General features: G+C 47.2%; 1 protein-coding gene across 1 annotated transcript in view; it reads right to left on the bottom strand.

Moving 5' to 3' along the window:
- Positions 1–20,206, bottom strand: part of LOC141259500 (dynein axonemal heavy chain 5-like) — a 482,742-nt gene that overhangs the window by 37,075 nt on the left and 425,461 nt on the right. The window contains exon 98 of the mRNA XM_073675609.1: positions 10,291–10,386. Coding sequence (XP_073531710.1) covers positions 10,291–10,386 — 96 coding nt within the window. The remainder of the gene's footprint in view (positions 1–10,290; positions 10,387–20,206) is intronic.

The raw sequence follows: 20,206 nt of genomic DNA, 5'->3' as shown, positions 1-20,206 counted from the left end.
CGTGTTCTTTTCTTTGAATGCCTCTTTTTTTTTCCTGTACACTCTATGTTGATGCTTTTTGGCAAAAAGCTCTACTTTTGTCTCATCTGACCAGAGAACATTCTTTCAAAACAATTTAGGCTTTCTCAGTTAAGTTTTGGCAAACTACAGCCTGGATTTTTTATGTCTCGGGGTAAGAAGTGGGGTCTTCCTGGGTATCCTACCATACAGTCCCTTTTCATTCAGACGCCGATGGATAGTACGGGTTGACACTGTTGTACCCTCGGACTGCAGGGCAGCTTGAACTTGTTTTAATGTTAGTCAAGGTTCTTTATCCACCATCCGCACAATCTTGCGTTGAAATCTCTCGTCAATTTTTCTTTTCCGTCCACATCTAGGGAGGTTAGCCACAGTGCCATGGGCTTTAAACTTCTTGATGACACTGCGCATGGAAGACACAGGAACATTCAGGTCTTTGAAGATGGACTTGTAGCCTTGAGATTGCTCATGCTTCCTAACAATTTGGTTTCTCAAGTCCTCAGACAGTTCTTTGGTCTTCTTTCTTTTCTCCATGCTCAATTTGGTACACACAAGGACACAGGACAGAGGTTCAGTCAACTTTAATCCATGTTAACAGGTTGCAAGTGTGATTTAGTTATTGCCAACACCTGTTAGGTGCGACAGGTAAGTTACAGGTGCTGTTAATTACATGAATTAGAGAAGCATCACATGATTTTTCAAACAGTGCCAATACTTTTGTCCACCCCCTTTTTTAGGTTTGATGTGGAATTGTATCCAATTTGGCTTTAGGACAATTCTTTTTGTGTTTTTTCATTGAAGACAAATTAAATGAAGATAATAATACCAAAGAATTTGTGATTGCAATCATTTTCAGGAAGAAACTGAGTATTATCTGACAGAATTGCAGGGGTGCCAATACTTTTGGCCACCACTGTATGTACCCCTGCAGGCTGCTGTGCTGAAATTTCCCTGCATTCCCGGATTGTTCAGTGCTCTTTATGACAATTCCAAAAATGCAAAAAAATGTATCTTTTCCAGTACAGAAGAAGAGATCAGAGAATTATAGCAGATGTATTTGTCAGCAAGCTAATCAGCCAATTCCAGTAGAAACAAGCAAAGCTGGAAGCAGTTTTAAATTATAAGACCCACATGTTGTTAATTCTGTTGGGATTTATGAAAGTAGTCTATGCCTAAATCCAGGCAGAATCTGTTAATATGTGCTTTTATGATCATTAGGGCTCGTTTTCATCTACGTACAAATTGGACGACTGCAATCCGATGAAAAAAATCAGATTGCACTCAGACTAATGTTATTCAATGATTCTGTGCTGTTCTGCAATTTTTTTCCTCAGCTGGAATCTAGATGAGAAAAAAATTACAGCATGATGTGAGTAGCTGCGTACAGTACAGACCAAAAGTTTGGACACACCTCATTTAAAGATTTTTCTGTATTTTCATGACTATGAAAATTGTACATTCACACTGAAGGCATCAAAACTATGAATTAACACATGTGGAATTATATACTTAACAAAAAAGTGTGAAACAACTGAAAATATGTCTTATATTCTAGGTTCTTCAAAGTAGCCACCTTTTGATTTGATGACTGCTTTGCACACTCTTGGCATTCTCTTGATGAGCTTCAAGAGGTAGTCACCGGAAATGGTTTTCACTTCACAGGTGTGCCCTGTCAGGTTTAGTAAGTGGGATTTCTTGCCTTATAAATGGGGTTGGGACCATCAGTTGTGTTGTGCAGAAGTCTGGTGGAAACACAGCTGATAGTCCTACTGAATAGACTGTTAGAATTTGTATTATGGCAAGAAAAAGCAGCTAAGTAAAGAAAAACGAGTGGCCATCATTACTTTAAGAAATGAAGGTCAGTCAGTCCGAAAAATTGGGAAAACTTTGAAAGTGTCCCCAAGTGCAGTTGCAAAAACCATCAAGCGCTACAAAGAAACTGGCTCACATGAGGACCGCCCCAGGAAAGGAAGACCAAGAGTCACCTCTGCTTCTGAGGATAAGTTTATCCAAGTCACCAGCCTCAGAAATCGCCGGTTAACAGCAGCTCAGATTAGAGACCAGGTCAATGCCACACAGAGTTCTAGCAGCAGACACATCTCTTCAACAACTGTTAAAAGGAGACTTTGTGCAGCAGGCCTTCATGGTAAAATAGCCACTAGGAAACCACTGCTAAGGACAGGCAACAAGCAGAAGAGACTTGTTTGGGCTAAAGAACACAAGGAATGGACATTAGACCACTGGAAATCTGTGCTTTGGTCTGATGAGTCCAAATTTGAGATATTTGATTCCAACCACCGTGTCTTTGAGCGACGCAGAAAAGGTGAACGGATGGCCTCTACATGCCTGATTCCCACTGTGAAGCATGGAGGAGGAGGTGTGATGGTGTGGGGCTGCTTTGCTGGTGACACTGTTGGGGATTTATTGAAAACTGAAGGCATACTGAACCAGCATGGCTACCACAGCATCTTGCAGTGGCATGCTATTCCATCCGGTTTGCATTTAGTTGGACCATCATTTATTTTTCAACAGGACAATGACCCCAAACACACCTCCAGGTTGTGTAAGGGCTATTTGACCAAGAAGGAAAGTGATGGGGTGCTACGGCAGATGACCTGGCCTCCATGTTAGAACCTTGCTGTTAGGTTTTTTTTCCTTTGCTGGTCACATGACCTTGTTGGCCTATTTAATCCTGCTCCGCCCTTCTGGCTTTGCTGGACTTCATTGTATATCTACTTTCTAGCTAGCCTGTGCTCTGTATCTAACTCTGTTAGTTTGCTTGGTCTACGGACCTCTAGGTTCTATCTATTTTGTTTGTTCGTCTGTCTGCTGCTATTTCTGTTAGGAGGTGTCCCATATTCCTCCCAGTCCTTAGTACTTGTAGGGATTCCCTCCCCAAATCTATAGGTCTCCGTACAGACTAGATTAGGACTTTAGCAGGTCTGATCGCAGGATCAGGTTCCCTGTTACATCGTAGGGATTCAGCTGAGTCTTATAGTAGGGACAGATCTCCTCTCTTTCCTTAGCTTTGGTAGCAGAACATAACAGTAAGTCCAGCCTGTAAATTCTCTAAGGAAAGATTTTTTTTTGTTCCATCATGGTGTCGGTTCAGGATTTGGCTAAACACCTGCAGGGACTCTCTCTGGAAGTGGCCGAGCTCCGTCAGCACGTGAGTAACTGTCCTGGAGCATATTTCTTGGAGCCTAAGGTATGTTTGCCGGATTTATTTTTTGGTGAACATCGAGAATTTTTTTCATTTAAAAATGCTTGCTTATTGTATTTTCGTTTGAGACCCAAGTCCTCTGGGGATGAATCCCAGCGCGTAGGGTTCATAATGTCACTTTTGCGCAAAGAGCCTCAGGAGTGGGCCTTTTCTTTGCAACCTAGTGATACATGCTTCAGATCAGTGGATAGTTTTTTTTCTGCTTTAGGACTATTATATGATGATCCTGACCGTGTGGCATCAGCTGAGACTGAGTTGAGACGTTTAAAACAAGGATCAGGTAATATGGAAAAATATTGTACACATTTTCGTCGTTGGTCCACTCAAACAGGGTGGAACGATTCTGCTCTGAAAAGTCTATTTCTTGCTGGGCTCAGTGAAAAGGTTAAAGACCTGCTAATTGCTTATCCTACACCTGAGGATTTGCAACAGGCTATGCAATTAGCTATACGGGTGGACAGAAGACTGCGTGCTAGGGTTAATGAGAGCAAATCCTCTGCTATGTCAGTTTCTGGTTATGATAATGTGTGTACTAACAGTGGTGAACCGATGGAGATTGGATCGGTGGCACCTCGCTCTCAAGAAAAACACCGTCGTTTTTCAGAAGGCTTGTGTTTCTATTGTGGAAAATCTGGTCATTTGATTAAAGGCTGTGAGCTTCGTATGAAGAAAGAAAAAAAAATGGTCAGTCACGCCCGTATTGCCTGTTTAAATTCCAAGGGTATATTTTTAGCTGCTTCCACGATTGCTCAGGAAAAATTAATGGAATTTCGGGTGTTTGTTGATTGCGGGTCTACACTGAATGTTATTGATGGGGGATTCGTGGAAAAACTCAATTTAAAACCTGAACCTTTATCATCCCCCATTGCTGTGGTTTCTGTGGATGGCTCCCCTTTGAAGAATATTACTCTCAAGGTCAGTGAATTTCCTCTCACTATTAATGGTGTTCACCATGAGAAATTGGATTTGGTAGTGTTGAATAACTTGCCTTCTCCAGTAATATTGGGTTTGCCCTGGTTAAAATTTCACAATCCTGTACTGGATTGGTCTACCAGTGAAATTAAATCCTGGAGCCATAAATGTTATGACAAGTGTTGTAACGGGCGTATTGCAGCTTTGGATAGGGGAGAATTGCCTGTTCCTATTCAGGATTTTTGGAGAGTTTTTTCTGAGAAAGAATCGCAGGTTTTGCCTCCCCATAGAGACTATGATTGTTCTATTGAATTTGTCCCTGGAGCGACTCTTCCTAAAAGTCGTTTATTTAACCTTACTATTCCTGAGAGGAAGGCTTTGGAGGAATACATACAGACAAGTTTGGCCGCCGGTCACATTAGGCCCTCTAAGTCTCCTGTGGCGGTTGGATTTTTTTTTGTAAAAAAAAAGGACGGCGGTTTACGTCCTTGTCTGGATTTTCGTGAGATTAACAAAATTACGGTACGCAATCCTTACCCACTGCCATTGATTCCTGATCTGTTTAACCAGTTATTGGGGGCCAAGTGGTTCTCTAAAATTGACCTTAAGGGGGCATACAATCTGTTGCGCATGAAGGAGGGTGATGAATGGAAGACTGCTTTTAACACTCCTGTGGGTCATTTTGAGAATCTGGTTATGCCTTTTGGTCTTACTAATGCTCCTGCATTTTTTCAGAATCTGATTAATGACATCCTTAGACCTTTGATCGGTAAAAATGTGGTTGTGTATTTGGATGACATTTTGATTTATTCGCCAGATCTGGAGTCTCATTGGCGGAGCGTGCGTGAGGTATTACAGTTATTAATGGACAATTCGCTTTTTGCTAAGCTGGAGAAATGTGAGTTCGCTGTACAGAGAATTAGTTTTTTGGGCTACATTATCTCCAGCAAAGGTTTTGAGATGGATCCGGTTAAGGTTCAGGCTGTGCAGGAATGGCCTAGGCCTATTGGTTTGAAATCAATACAGAGGTTTTTGGGTTTCGCCAATTACTATAGAAAATTCATAAAAAATTTTTCTAGTATTGTCAAACCTCTGACTGATCTCACCAGGAAAGGTGCTGATGCGGTTCAGTGGTCTTCTGAGGCCATTGAAGCTTTTGTGTATCTCAAGGAGAGGTTCACCTCTGCTCCCATCCTTATGCAGCCTGATGTTACTAGGCCGTTTTTGGTTGAGGTTGATGCTTCCTCTGTGGGGGTTGGCGCAGTATTGTCTCAGGATAACGGGGATGGATTACATCCCTGTGCATTTTTTTCAAAAAAATTTTCGGAGACTGAATTGAATTACGATATTGGTAATCGGGAATTATTGGCTATTAAACTCGCATTTGAACACTGGCGCCACTTCTTGGAAGGTGCGGAATTTCCCGTTCAGGTTCTTACGGATCATAAAAATCTGATATATCTTGACGCTGCCAAGCGCCTGAATGCCCGTCAGGCTAGGTGGGCACTGTTTTTCTCGCGGTTTAATTTCTCCGTTACTTACATCCCTGGTACTAAGAATGTTAAGGCGGATGCCTTGTCTCGCAGTTTTTCTCCCATAGTCGGTGCTGAGAAAGAGGAAAACATTTTACAAGAAGGTGTTGTGATAGCTGCTTTAGACTCCGTTTTGGAAGATGAGATTCTTAAAGCTCAGGAGAATGCCCCATCTAACACTCCTCATGGGAGGTTGTTTGTGCCTGGGACCTTTAGGAGAGATTTGTTTGTTGAGTGTCACGAATCTCGGTTGGCAGGTCATCCCGGAATCTCTGAGACCAAGAGACTGGTGGGTCGCAGTTTTTGGTGGCCTGGATGGCAGAAGGAAGTCATTAAGTGGGTGCGCCAATGTACTATATGTGCTAGATCTAAGTCCTCACATACTCCTGCTGCGGGGTTGCTTTGTCCTTTGGAGGTCCCCAGTGCTCCTTGGACACATTTGGCTATGGACTTTATAACTGACCTTCCCCCCTCTGAGGGTTTTACTGTCATCTGGGTGGTCGTGGACCGTTTTAGCAAGATGTGTCACTTGGTTCCCTTCGTCAAACTGCCCTGCGCTAAAACTCTCGCTAAGGCCTTTGTCAAGGAAATTGTCAGACTTCATGGCGTTCCTACTGACATTGTTTCTGATAGGGGTCCTCAGTTCGTGGCTCGTTTTTGGCGTGCCTTTTGTGACAGGTTGGGAATTCATTTGTCGTTTTCGTCCGGATATCATCCTGAATCTAATGGCCAGACAGAAAGGAAAAACCAGGATGTTGAGCAGTTCTTGCGTTGTTTTGTGGCAGACAATCAAGAGGGGTGGTCTGAGTTTCTGCCACTTGCCGAATTTGCTCTGAACAATCATACATCTTCTTCTGCTGGTTGTTCGCCTTTTTTTTGTTGTTCTGGGAGACATCCGTCGTTTGGGTCGTTCTCCAAGTTGGGATCTGCCGTGCCTGAGGAGGAGAATTTTTCCGGTGATTTGGAAAGAGTTTGGACGGATGTGCGTGGTAATCTTCAGGAGGCCAACAGAAAATCTAAAGACTACTTTGATAGGAAACGACAGGAGGTTTTGTTCGCTGTTGGTGACATGGTTTGGTTGTCCTCTAGGAATCTGCGGTTGAGGATTCCTTCTAAGAAATTGGGTCCCAAGTTTGTAGGGCCCTTTAAGGTGCTTCAGGTTGTCAACCAATCTGCTGTTAGGTTGGAGGTTCCTACCTCCTGGAGAATTAATCCGGTCTTTCATGTCTCTCTGTTAAAAAAAGCTGTTGTGTCGGATGGTGACGCCTCTGCCTCTGTTCCTCCGGTGGTGGAGGACGGGGAATATGAAATTTCTCGCATCCTTGACTCTAGACGGTATAGAGGTAGTTTGCAGTATCTTGTGGCCTGGAAAGGTTTCGGACCCGAGGATAACTCTTGGGTGAGGTCAGATGATGTTTCCGCGTCCAGACTTATCAGAGCGTTTCACAGGAGATTTCCTGATAAGCCTGGTCCTAGGGGATCCGGAGGATCCTCTTAGAAGGGGGGGTACTGTTAGAACCTTGCTGTTAGGTTTTTTTTCCTTTGCTGGTCACATGACCTTGTTGGCCTATTTAATCCTGCTCCGCCCTTCTGGCTTTGCTGGACTTCATTGTATATCTACTTTCTAGCTAGCCTGTGCTCTGTATCTAACTCTGTTAGTTTGCTTGGTCTACGGACCTCTAGGTTCTATCTATTTTGTTTGTTCGTCTGTCTGCTGCTATTTCTGTTAGGAGGTGTCCCATATTCCTCCCAGTCCTTAGTACTTGTAGGGATTCCCTCCCCAAATCTATAGGTCTCCGTACAGACTAGATTAGGACTTTAGCAGGTCTGATCGCAGGATCAGGTTCCCTGTTACATCGTAGGGATTCAGCTGAGTCTTATAGTAGGGACAGATCTCCTCTCTTTCCTTAGCTTTGGTAGCAGAACATAACACTCCACAGTCACCAGACCTGAACCCAATCGAGATGGTTTGGGGGTGAGCTGGACCGCAGAGTGAAGGCAAAAGGGCCAACAAGTGCTAAGCATCTCTGGGAACTCCTTCAAGATTGTTGGAAGACCATTTCCGGTGACTACCTCTTGAAGCTCATCAAGAGAATGCCAAGAGTGTGCAAAGCAGTCATCAAAGCAAAAGGTGGCTACTTTGAAGAACCTAGAATATAAGACATATTTTCAGTTGTTTCACACTTTTTTGTTAACTATATAATTCCACATGTGTTAATTCATAGTTTTGATGCCTTCAGTGTGAATGTACAATTTTCATAGTCAAGAAAATACAGAAAAATCTTTAAATGAGAAGGTATGTCCAAACTTTTTGTCTGTACAGTATATCGGACAAGACTCGCCAATGCAAGTCAATGAGTGCGAGAATTTTTTTTACACACATCTCAAAAGAAACTCGACATTTCATTAGCCAAGTACTGTAAATTCACAGCCCGAACCGTAAGTATTGAATAGATATATAGATAGAATAGATAGAAATAAGTCAGTTTGATATATAATTACGTTTTGCGTGTGTAGTTTACTGTACATGTAGTTAGCTAATAACTAAAAAAATAAATGAAAAAAATGGCGTGGGGTCCCCCTTATTTTTAATAACCAGCTAAGGGAAAGCAGACAACTGTGAGCTAGTCTCAATAGTCTGGGAAAGGGCAAATAACCTTGGAGCTTCCCAGCCTATTAATATCAGCTCACTGCTGTCTGCTTAGCCTTTACTGGTTATTAAAAAGAGTGGTACCCTAAAAAAATTATATAGGGTCCCCACTATTTTTAATAATCAGGAAAAGGCTAAGCCGACACCTGCGGGCTGATATCAATAGGCAGGAAAGGTTCATGGATATTTGCTCCTTCCCAGCCTAATAAGCCCAGCCCTCAGCCGCCCCAGAAATAGTGCTTCCATTAGATGGGGCCAATTCTGGCGCTTAGCCTCGGCTTGTCACGATTGCCCTGGTGCGTTGGCAATCGGGCTAATGATTTTGGGGTTGATATCAGCTGAGTAATGTCTGCTAACATGAAGCCCAGGGGTTAGTAATGTCTGTCAGACACCCCCATTACTAACCCCATAGTCAAAAGAAAGCACCACACACACAAAGGTCCTCTATTTGTAAAAAGCACTCCCTGACAAATTCCCTCTTTTACCCATGTATTATCTCCAAAAAATAATCCACAGTGGTCTGCCGAAATCCCTATGGCGGTCCTATGACGATTCCCATCTTCTTTGTCCAGTCTATGAAGCCCCGTTTAGAGAACGCAGCTCCATAAACTGGAGCTGCAGCCACTGCCGGTTCTCACACTGTGTAGCACGAGAACCAGGCTGCTGTGACAAGCGGTGATGTCAGTAATGTTACTGCAGTTCAGTGGCTGTGAACTGCGATAACCTTACTGACGTCACCGCTCATCACAGCAGCCGGGTTCTCACGCTACGTAGCGTGAGGCACGGCAGTGGCTGCAGCTCCAGTTTATGGAGCTGCGTTCTCTGAACGGGTCTCCATTGACTGGAAAAAGAAGATGGGAATCGTCATGGGACCTCCATATGGACGTCGGCGGACCACTGGGGTTTTTTTTTGGGTAAAAGAGGGAATTTGTCAGGGGGTGCTTTTTACAAATAAAGGACTTTTATGTGTGTGTGTGTTTCTTTTGACTACGGGGTTAGTAAAGGGGTGTCTGATAAACATCTCTCCATTACTAACCCCTGAGGTTGATGTCAGTAGACATTACACAGCTGAAATGAACCCCAAAACCATGACTCAGATCAAAAACAGACCTGATTTTTTGCGAACACATGGTCTGCATAAAGAGACAGATATGTGAATAGCTTAATCGATTATAATGGATACATATTTTATCCGTGAAAAACAGATGAAACACGTACTTGAAAAGTGGGCATCTGAGTGGGGTTTAAGAATTAGTGCAAGTAATGCAAAGTGTTTACAAAATTACTGATCTTGTTATGTACAAAATCTATGCTCAGAAGCTGACTAGATTCCTTAAAGGGGTTTTCCCATAAACAAAAGTTGATATTAATTAATAGAGCTTGGAATAATGATAATTTCCACAATTGGATGCGTTTAAGTAAAATGTTCCTGTGCTGAGATAATCGTATAAATGTGCCCCAGGTGTGTACTGTGTAATGTCTGTGTCTGACCATACAGGGACATGGTCTGATCATACCACAGCTCCTGGCCATGGGAGGAAGCAAGAGAAGATAATGATATTACAGCAGGGTATTACAGCTTATTATTTTTGTGAGGTAAAACATTTCCCTGCCTGTTTTTAATGTTTTACTTCAAAGAAAGAACCAGCTGTGATCCTGTGCTGTAATATCTGTATAATGTTTTGCTTCCTCCCCTGCCCAGGAGCTGTGGTATGATCAGACCATGTTCCTGTACGGTCAGACACAGCCATTACACAGTACACAGCAGGGGCACATTTATAAGATTATCTCAGCACAGGAATATTTTATTTAGACACAGCTAATTGTGGAATTTATTATTATTCCAAGATCTATTGATTAAAATTATATTTTATTGATGGGAAAAACCCTTTAAATTTGTTTTGACATTTTAGGACAAACCCAAATATCTGAAACCAGAAAAAAAATTCACATACTTCTGACAGTAGGTATCTCAGGGCAGTCCAGCATGGAATCTTTCCTGCATTCTCAGGGTCCTCTTTAAATTCACGCTTTAGTATCTCCATGCTTTCCTAAAGATAATACATAAAATGCAATGGAAAGAATTGTTACCATTAATTCAAACGCATTTGCCTAGAAAATCAATCAAGTGCGTTTAAAGGGAATCTATCAGCAGGATTTCATCCTCAAACTATTTATGTGCAGCTCTTTCAAAGACTAGTTCAGCAATACATTTACATAGCCAGTCCGTTCCTTCATTACTGAAGTGTGAATTTAAAGAGTTGTCCACTGCTATACATACTGTCCCCATCGATTTAAAGAGTGGAAAGAAGTGTTTTTATATATACCTTGTGTTGTCATTGTTGCCTGTGAGTGGCGCTATCACTAACCGCTCACTAAGCATCATGTGACCTGGCTGCAGCCTCGGCTGACATCCGCTGATGTCACGTCAAGTTTCCTCTGCAGCCGGGCATGACCCAGTAACGTGCGCCCCCCTGATTGACGAGCTGTGGGCGGGGTTTCACCGCACGTCACAGCCCAGCATCCACAGCGTGCTTTCCCTCCTCTGCATTTATTTGAAAAGCACGCGGTGGATGCTGGGCTGTGACGTACGGTGAAACCCCACCTACAGTCTATCACTCGGGTTGGTGCACGTCACTGGGTCACGCCTGGCTGCAGACGGAACTTGATGTGACATCAGCGGATGTCAGAGCAGGCAGCAGCCGGGTTACGTGATGCCTGGTGAGCGTTCAGCGATAGCGCCACTCACAGGCAACAATGACAATTCAAGGTAAATACAATGACACTTCTTTCCACTCTTTAAATCGATGGGGACATTATGTAGAGTAGTGGACAACCTCTTTAAATGTCAATGAGGCTGAAGAACTATTTGTAGATCTAAATCATTTCACTCCAGCCCTTTTCTCCGCCCAGTGCAGCCTCCTCCTGCTTAATTGATAGCCTCTATGCTATATGATGTTAGGCAATGGAGCCATCAGTCAAGCTGGAGGAAGTAGCATTGGGCATGGAATAGAGCTGGAGTGGCAGAGGCTTCAGATCTACAATAGCTCGTCAGCCTCATTTTCATATCAATTCAAATGCCAGTAATAGAGGAACAGACTGGCCAGGTAAAGGTGTTGCTGGACTTGTGTGTAAAAGAGCTACATATGCATATAAATAGTTTTGGGGGCGAAACCCTGCTGACAGATTCCTTTTAACTGCTTCTGTAAAACCGATCTGCATACAACACTGCAGAGACATTTCTAAACATCTGTGTAGAGTTCCTGGCTGTAGAAAAATAATACAGTGTCAGTAGTAGCGTGCCAGTTGTTGGAGACACAATTATTACAGTTCTTGTTTTCTTGATCACTGAATATATGGCACTCAACGAGTATCGCGTATACGGTTTAGGAACAGGCAATGCTGCTAGCCCCAGTGATCAGGTGATTGCTGTATGATTTAGGTGCTACTTTACACCCAGATCAGCTCTACAGTGACTATCAGGAGGCTGTATTTCCCTGGTATCTGCAGCTAATATGTCAGCCACAGGTGAAAAGAAAAACAATGCCTACATCTCCTTAAGACTGCTGCAGTAAAGTGTGCAACACTGTTTCATGGCTGATTGTGATCCTGCTTCCAAGAGATCTGACAGCACAAAAGTCCTGACTAGTGTTGAGCGAGCACTAAAATGCTCGGGTGCTCGAAACTCGGGCCGAGCTCGCCGTGATACTCGGGTGCTCGACCCGAGCAAAGAGCCCAATGTTAGTCTATGGGAGACTCGAGCATTTTTGCGGCGGCTCCCCCGGCAGTCTTTTAAAAGCCTAACAAGTGCCCAAAACGATAGTGACAGTGCTCAAATGACATGGGGACAGCATGGGGATCGCCCCAGGAAGCATTTCTGACCCCCAGGTCACTGCTGTTAACAACGTGGTCAGAGGTATTAAGCCACTTTTACAGGCTCAAAATAAAACGTTCAAAAACGAAAGTGAAAGTGCTTTCCTGTGAAATATGTTAAGGATAGTGTTGAGCGATACCTTCCGATATCAGGAAATATCGTATCGGATTGGATCGGACCGATACCCAAAAAGTATCGGATATCGCCGATTCTGATACCGGAAACCAATGCAAGTCAATGGGACACAAATATCGGAATGAAAATAAACCCTTTCTTTCCTTGTAGGTTAATTCTACATGAAGTAAAACAACTAAGAATAATGTAGAATGTATTACGCGAAAAGCCGGCAATTCAGCAGCGGCATACACCGGTACCCGACAATTTACAACAGAAAGAATAGAGCTTCACACATAGATTAGATAGATAGAAACATGTCAGTCACATATATATGAAGTACAGTGACAGTGTTGCTTACTGTACTTGTCATTTAGTGTAAAGGATTTATTTAAAAAAATAATTGTGTTTTCATGCACCGTCTCTTTAAAAAAGCCGGCCGGCAATTCAGCTGCGGTACCCGACAATTTATAACAGACAGAATAGAGCTTCACACATAGATTAGATAGATAGAAACATGTCAGTCACATATATATGAAGTACAGTGACAGTGTTGCTTACTGTACTTGTCATTTAGTGTAAAGGATTTATTTAAAAATATAATAGTGTTTTCATGCACCGTCTCTTTAAAAAAGCCGGCCGGCAATTCAGCATCTGTACCCGACAATTTAGAATAGAAGGAATAGAGAATCATACATAGATTAGATAGATAGAAACATGTCAGTCACATATATATGAAGTACAGTGACAGTGTTGATTACTGTACTTGTCATTTAGTGTTAAAATAAAGGATTTATTTAAAAAAAAATTGGCGTGGGGTTCCCCATAATTTTAGTCTCTAGCGGAGGGTTAAGCAGACGGCTGGGGCAGATGTTTGAAGCCTGGGAAGGGGGTAATACCCACGGAGCTTCCCAGGCTACTAATATCAGCCCCCAGCTGAATACCTAGCCTTTACTAGCTATTAAAATGGGGGACCCCCTCAAAAAAATGACGTGGAGTCCCCCCTAATTTAATAGCTAGCAAAGGCTAGGCAGACAGCTGGGGGCTGATATTAATAGCCCAGGAAGGGTGCCATGAATATTGGCCCCCTCCCAGGCTAGAAACACCAGCCGTCAGCCGCCCCAGAAATGGCGCATCCATAGGATGCGCCAAATCTGGCACTTAGCCTCGCTCTTCCCACTGCCTGTAGCGGTGGCAGTGGGGTAATAGGGCTGGGGTTGATGTCAGCTTATAATGCCAGCTGACATCAAGCCCAGGTTAGTAATGGAGAGGCGTCTATAAGACACCCCCATTACTAACCCCATAGTCAAAGTTAAAAAAAAAACACAAACACCCAGAATAAAGTCCTTTAATTGAAATAAACACACAATTCTTTATTGTTCTAAATTAAACTCTACTTACCATCACGCCCATTCCAGCTGAAGCCAACGATCTCCTGCAATAAAAGAAAAATAATAAAGCAACATCATCCTTACCTTTCCATGGTTCCCAGGACAGCTTCAGCTCTGCTACATCGAGATGACAGGCTGGACCGCAGCAGAACGCTGCCATCCAGCCTGTCATCCCGCAGACACTGAGAAGCGCAGGCATGCTTGCGCTCCTCAGTGTCTCTCTGTGACGGCATAAAGATGAGCCGAGGTCATGTCCAATGAACTCAGCTCACCTCATTCACGTCACTGACAGCGTGGGAAAATTCTCACGCTGAAGCGCTGAGTGCAGGAGAATTTTCCCACGCTGTCAGTGATGTGCATGAGGTGAGCCGAGTTCATTGGACATGACCTCGGCTCATCTTTATGCCGTCACAGAGAGACACGTCAATTTTTAAATTATTTCATGAAATAATTTTTTAAAAAAAGGGCTTCCCTATATTGTTGTGTCCGGCCAGGTACAAATAGGCAGCTGGTGGTTGGGCGCAGCCCGTTTCTGCCTGCTGTACCTGGCTGGACACAAATATAGGGCGAAGCCCCACATCAATTTTTTTTTAATTATTTCATGAATTTCCTGAAAATAATTAAAAAAAAATTTACGTGGGGCTTCGCACTATATTTGGCAGGGGGTAATAGGGTTGGGGTTCATGTCAGCGCCAGCTGCCATGAAGCCCAGGTTAGTAATGATGGGCGTCTATAAGACACCCCCATTACTAACCTACAAAGTGTTAAAAAGAAAAAACACACTACACCCAGAAAAAAATAATTTATTTGAAATAAAACACACAATTTTATTTAATTCTTAGTTTACTAAAAAAAAATAGTTACCTGTCCACGTTCCTGCGCTGATCTCCCATGCACAGCTGTCACATCTGGAGATGGTGACAGCTGTGCATGGCTGCTGTAAGCTCACACTGCCGGGAACACATCCGCTCCCGGCAGCGGGAGCCACTGACTGAGGTCACCGGAGTGCATTCAGGCAGCGCAGCTCCGGAGACCTCCTTTACGGCACTGCTGTACCGTGGGAATTTCTCACGATACAGCAGGGCCGTAAAGGAGCTAACCGGAGCAGCGCTGCCTGAACTCCGGCGAACCCGCTTATGCAATGACGGGGCTGCTTTACGGCCCCATCATTCTAGCGGCGGTGGCGGTTCAGAGCGGTCACATTCTATGTGGCTGCTCTAAACTGGAGATCTTCGTGGGACACTCGTGGACTACTACGGAGGGGTAAGGATAAGGTTGTGGTTTATTATTTTATATTTTATTACAGGAGATCGATGGCTTCGGGGAATTAGGTGTCTAGGTGAGTATAGGTGTAGTTTTTTATTTTTTACTTTATTTTAGGTGGCGATCGGCGGGGACAGGTAATGTATGAACTAATTTATTGTAGGCAACCACTGGCCACCAATGACATGTATTTAACATTTATTGGGGACACAGTAGGGCAATTTAAATAGCAGGATCAGGCTGATGGGAACTACTGCTCCCATCGAGCTGATCCTGCTGGCACGAGTGGACCGGGGACAGACATAGGCCGATGGGAGTAGTAGTGTCACATCGGCCTATGTCTGCCTGCACGCACACACCCGCAGACATCGCACAGACACCGCACACACCCGCAGACATCGCACAGACACCGCACACACCCGCAGACATCGCACAGACACCGCACACACTCGCAGACATCGCACAGACACCGCGCACACCCGCAGATATCGCACAGACACCGCACACACCCGCAGACATCGCGCAGACACACGCACAGACACCGCACACATCGCACAGACACCCCGCACACACTCGCAGACACACGCACAGACACCCACACCAATCATGACGGGCTGATCGTCTGGGAGGTGACGCTGTGTGGCCAGCCAATCACTGTAATGCCCACAAACAACATGGCTGCGGCATTACAGTGACTGGCTGGCAATCCCTGTGACTCGCCCCCTGGGCCATGGGGCACGCGGATCCGGGCGATAGGGGAACGATGGGGGTAGTAGTAGTGGCGGCCCGGTCCCGCGGCTCAGGGTGGTCAGGCCAATGGTAGTCTGCTATGCGCTCCAAATAATGTCCGACTACGCCACCCGTGGATTGCGGTTATTAGGAACCGCCGCTGCAAGGCAGTCCGCTGGGGCTGATGATGGGTGCAGCTGAGGTGATGTGACTCCCCACGGGAAGAGTGCGGCCCCAGGGCAGTGTAGTGGATGTTGGGAGTGATGGTAGTGAGAGTCCCGGTGCTGATAGTGCTGGAGGCGCGAAAGAGCACACAGACAACGTACTGCAGTCCAATGTCTTTTACTCACAGTTCAGGTGGTCCAGGTCACTTGTGCACAGATAGTGACCGCCCGAGCCGTGCTGCGTCCACCAGGTGTGGGGCTCGGTCAACTCCCAGGCAGTTCAGGAGCATGGCACAGGACCCCCTTTAATCCTTTCTCTGGCCTGCCTCACCAGTGACCCACTTTTGTCCAGCTGCCGTGGACTTGTGCGGTTAAACGTGGGCCCCGTCCTCCGCTGTCCTATATGGTGCCTTCCTAGCAGGTTTGATGAGGTGTCGCACCAATAGATGATCACGACGACCGGTCTTTGGCTGAGGGTTGTTTCTCCTCCACCAACTTGGGATCCGGTACCCTTAATCTGCCTGACCCTTCACCCTGGATTCTCGTGGGTTCTTAGGGTCCCTTCCACCTTCTTGTTCCTGAGCCCTTCTGTTTCTCTGTCTCTCCTTCTTTGCAGTTCCTGTTCTGTTCCTTTCTGTTCCTTTCTCTTGGAGCTGAGATGAGCCAGAATCTCAGCTCCCCTTCACCTCCTCCTCGGCCTCTTCTCCAGGCCCACTTCTCCTTCTCCTCTCAGGCCCCGGCCTCTTCCCTAGGCCTGCCTCTGGAGCTGGGCCCAGACTGAGCCACAGCTCCCTGTCAGCTCTCCTCTCACAGAACACTGATCTAAGATGGTGCCCACCTTTTATACCTCCCTCTAGCCATGAGCCCAGGTGACCAGCAACCAATGGGCTCCTACCTACGCTCAGAAACCGCCCCCTATCTGCCCCTACAGCACTGGGTGTTCCACCCCTCCCTCCCCACTCCAGCAGGGACATGGTCGGTCGTGCCTGCACTTATGTCTAGTGGGAGCACCGTTGAGCTGTCCCTGAGAAATTGGGTGTGTGTGCTGCATGCAGCTAACTGAGCCCTGGTCCATACTCCATCCTTACCCGAGAGTGGAATATCACACCTCTGGTCTGAGGTGCAATACCCCTGTAGCGGCCGAGCCCTCGGGGCGCTACATTCCGCTCTGGTAAAGCACAGCACATGCTCGGGCTGGAAAAGAGCAAAAACAGTTATTTACAGGACATGCAAAACTTTTTCAATAACTTTTTACATTAGAAACAGACATTACGGTTCAACTCCCTTTATGGGACACACTTTTCTTTTCACTAGACATTATAGAAAACTTTTTCATTACTATTTAGCAGCATATAAAATCTCAAACATTTTTAACTAAAGCACATTCTTGGGTTCTTGATTCATGGCCGCGGTGCAACTTGCGACCAGGTGTTCTTTCTTTTTAAAGGTGCAACAGTCCATTTTAACTTTGAGGTAGACGTTGCGGTTCTTTTTATAAAACCAGTAGGGGGCGCTTTAAGAAGCGCAACTATATACAAGGGATTGGCCGTTCCCAGTCCTCGGCCGGTGGGGATAGGGGAATGGCTGCTCACAGTCCTCAGCCTGTAGGGGAAGAGGGGTGGCTGTTCTCAGTCCTCAGCCAGGTTACTTAGGGGATAATTTTCATACAGTCCTATATCAGTCCCAACGGGGACCACACTCAATTTGAAACAGTCCCACACAGTTCTTTTGCACCCTTACGGGTAACTATTTACAATGCCACTTTACCGTTCACTGGTAACGGTGTCTTCGTGACGCTCCTTCTTCCTCCTCATACGAATCTTCAGGCCCGTCCGGGCCCTCCTGGTACTCAGCGTCCGAGTAGTACTGTTCCTCCTCCTCTACTACTCGGCGGACGTGTAGGGCGTACCACCCCTTCACGCCTTGGTGTCGGGTGTAAGACACCACGTCGCCTGGGAATAGATCCCGCCCACGATGGCCTTCCGGTAGGTGACTCTCCACATCTCTCCTTGTCACAAACACGTCGCTGATGGTCTCGGGGTCTCGGATGAAACCCCAGCCGCGCTCCATCTGGAACTTCACCACAGTCCCGGTGACTCGGGGTCTGCGGGCAGTTCGGGGATCTCGCCGCGCCTTCATTTTCTGCTCCGCGCTCTGGACCTGCAGCTTTTCTTGCTTCACCCGCCGCTCGCGCTGCTCCTTTTCAAACATCTCCAGCTGTTGGCGGCAGACCTCTCGCCGCTCGGCTGCGCTCGCTCGCGTTTCCTTCGTGAACCCCATCAGGTCCTCCCCTGTGGGGTCCCATTCAAATTGGGCGTCTTCTAATGGCAGCTGGGGAATTTCTTGAGGAGCTGGAGCAGGGATGAGGGGTTCAGAGGGTACGTCGATCTCCGCGGACGGGCTCTTCCGGAAGCGGGGGTTGACAAACTCGGGGGGCCAGATGAAAGGCAGCCCCTCCGGAGTGGTGTGCTGGGCAAAGAGATCCGCGCCCAGTGGTGGTACTGCAGCAGCAGGGGGCGCAAGTGGGTTGGCGGCGCCCGGGGGCACGTGACCTTGCGACCAGGCCCGTGCTGGTCGTTTCCTTGTTGCTCCCACAGGTGGCACAGCTGGTGCAGGAGGTTCCGTCAGGGCAGTGACGTCCGGGAGTGCAGGGCCTTGCGGCCGGGCCTGCAGTGGCGGTTGGCTGAGTACGCCCGGGTTCAGAGGGCACGGCGTGGGGCGGGGCTCGCTGGCAGCATCGACGGCCTGGGGGCCGGTTGATGGCGGTGAGGGCACGGTGTCGACAGCGGGTCCCGGTGCGTGGGGCTCCGCGACGGGGTGCAGGGGCAGGTCGGCGGCCTCAGGATTCGGTGCAGGGGCGTCTCCGTTACCTGCCTCTGCTGTCGCGGCCTCCTCCGCGGCGTCGTCCTCGGCCTCCGCTCGGCCCTCACCGGCTGGTGCGCTGCTTGTTGCTGGCGCCTTCGGCTGCAGGATCACAGCCCGCCGGGCCACTTCCTCCTTCCATCCGGCGATCACTTCTTGCTGCGCCCGGACCATCCTCCGGTCCAGTTCTTCCAGCGCCGCCCGTGTGTATTCGGGATCCTCCTTGGGGAGATGGGCTAACAGCTCGGTGAGGCTGCATGGTGGTGTTGCTTGCAGCAGGCCCTTTACCAGGGTACCGGCACTGATTTCCCCCTCCATCTCCGGGTGCGGCCTGGCCAAACTGATCCAGACCGCGCCCTGCCCCACAGTTTTCTTCGCTTTCCGCCCCCAGAGGGGGTGGTCCTGGGGCATTCTGCTGACAATCACCTACAGGGGCAGCCCCCCCATGTTGATGGACATTTCCACTGCTGCATTCATGGCAGGTGGGGGCGGGCTCCTTCTTTGGCGCCATTCTGGGACCTGGCCCACGATGGGAGGTGGCTTCCTGCTGTCTTTTGGTGCGCCCATAATGGCGTCCGCTCTGCCAGGGCGGGAAAGACGGATGAAGATGGCGGGAAACGGTCCAAGATGGCGTCCGATGGCGGGAATCGGCTCCGGATGGCGGGAAACGACTCCGGACGGCGGGAAACTTCTTTTTAAGGTACATCTGTAATTCTCTTCAGGCACGCAATACCCGTTTGTGGCGGGTTGGTCACGATCCTGCCGACTACGCCAAAGCTGACTCGCCCCCTGGGCCGTGGGGCACGCGGATCCGGGCGATAGGGGAACGATGGGGGTAGTAGTAGTGGCGGCCCGGTCCCGCGGCTCAGGGTGGTCAGGCCAATGGTAGTCTGCTATGCGCTCCAAATAATGTCCGACTACGCCACCCGTGGATTGCGGTTATTAGGAACCGCCGCTGCAAGGCAGTCCGCTGGGGCTGATGATGGGTGCAGCTGAGATGATGTGACTCCCCACGGGAAGAGTGCGGCCCCAGGGCAGTGTAGTGGATGTTGGGAGTGATGGTAGTGAGAGTCCCGGTGCTGATAGTGCTGGAGGCGCGAAAGAGCACACAGACAACGTACTGCAGTCCAATGTCTTTTACTCACAGTTCAGGTGGTCCAGGTCACTTGTGCACAGATAGTGACCGCCCGAGCCGTGCTGCGTCCACCAGGTGTGGGGCTCGGTCAACTCCCAGGCAGTTCAGGAGCATGGCACAGGACCCCCTTTAATCCTTTCTCTGGCCTGCCTCACCAGTGGCCCACTTTTGTCCAGCTGCCGCGGACTTGTGCGGTTAAACGTGGGCCCCGTCCTCCGCTGTCCTATATGGTGCCTTCCTAGCAGGTTTGATGAGGTGTCACACCAATAGATGATCACGACGACCGGTCTTTGGCTGAGGGTTGTTTCTCCTCCACCAACTTGGGATCCGGTACCCTTA

This window comes from Phyllobates terribilis, unplaced genomic scaffold, assembly GCF_046119375.1.
Source record: "Phyllobates terribilis strain yellow unplaced genomic scaffold, ASM4611937v1 Scaffold_3__8_contigs__length_932513732, whole genome shotgun sequence".
Classification (NCBI taxonomy): domain Eukaryota; kingdom Metazoa; phylum Chordata; class Amphibia; order Anura; family Dendrobatidae; genus Phyllobates; species Phyllobates terribilis.
Note: the sequence above shows the minus strand (reverse complement) of the source record. Positions and strands in the feature narration are given on the sequence as shown.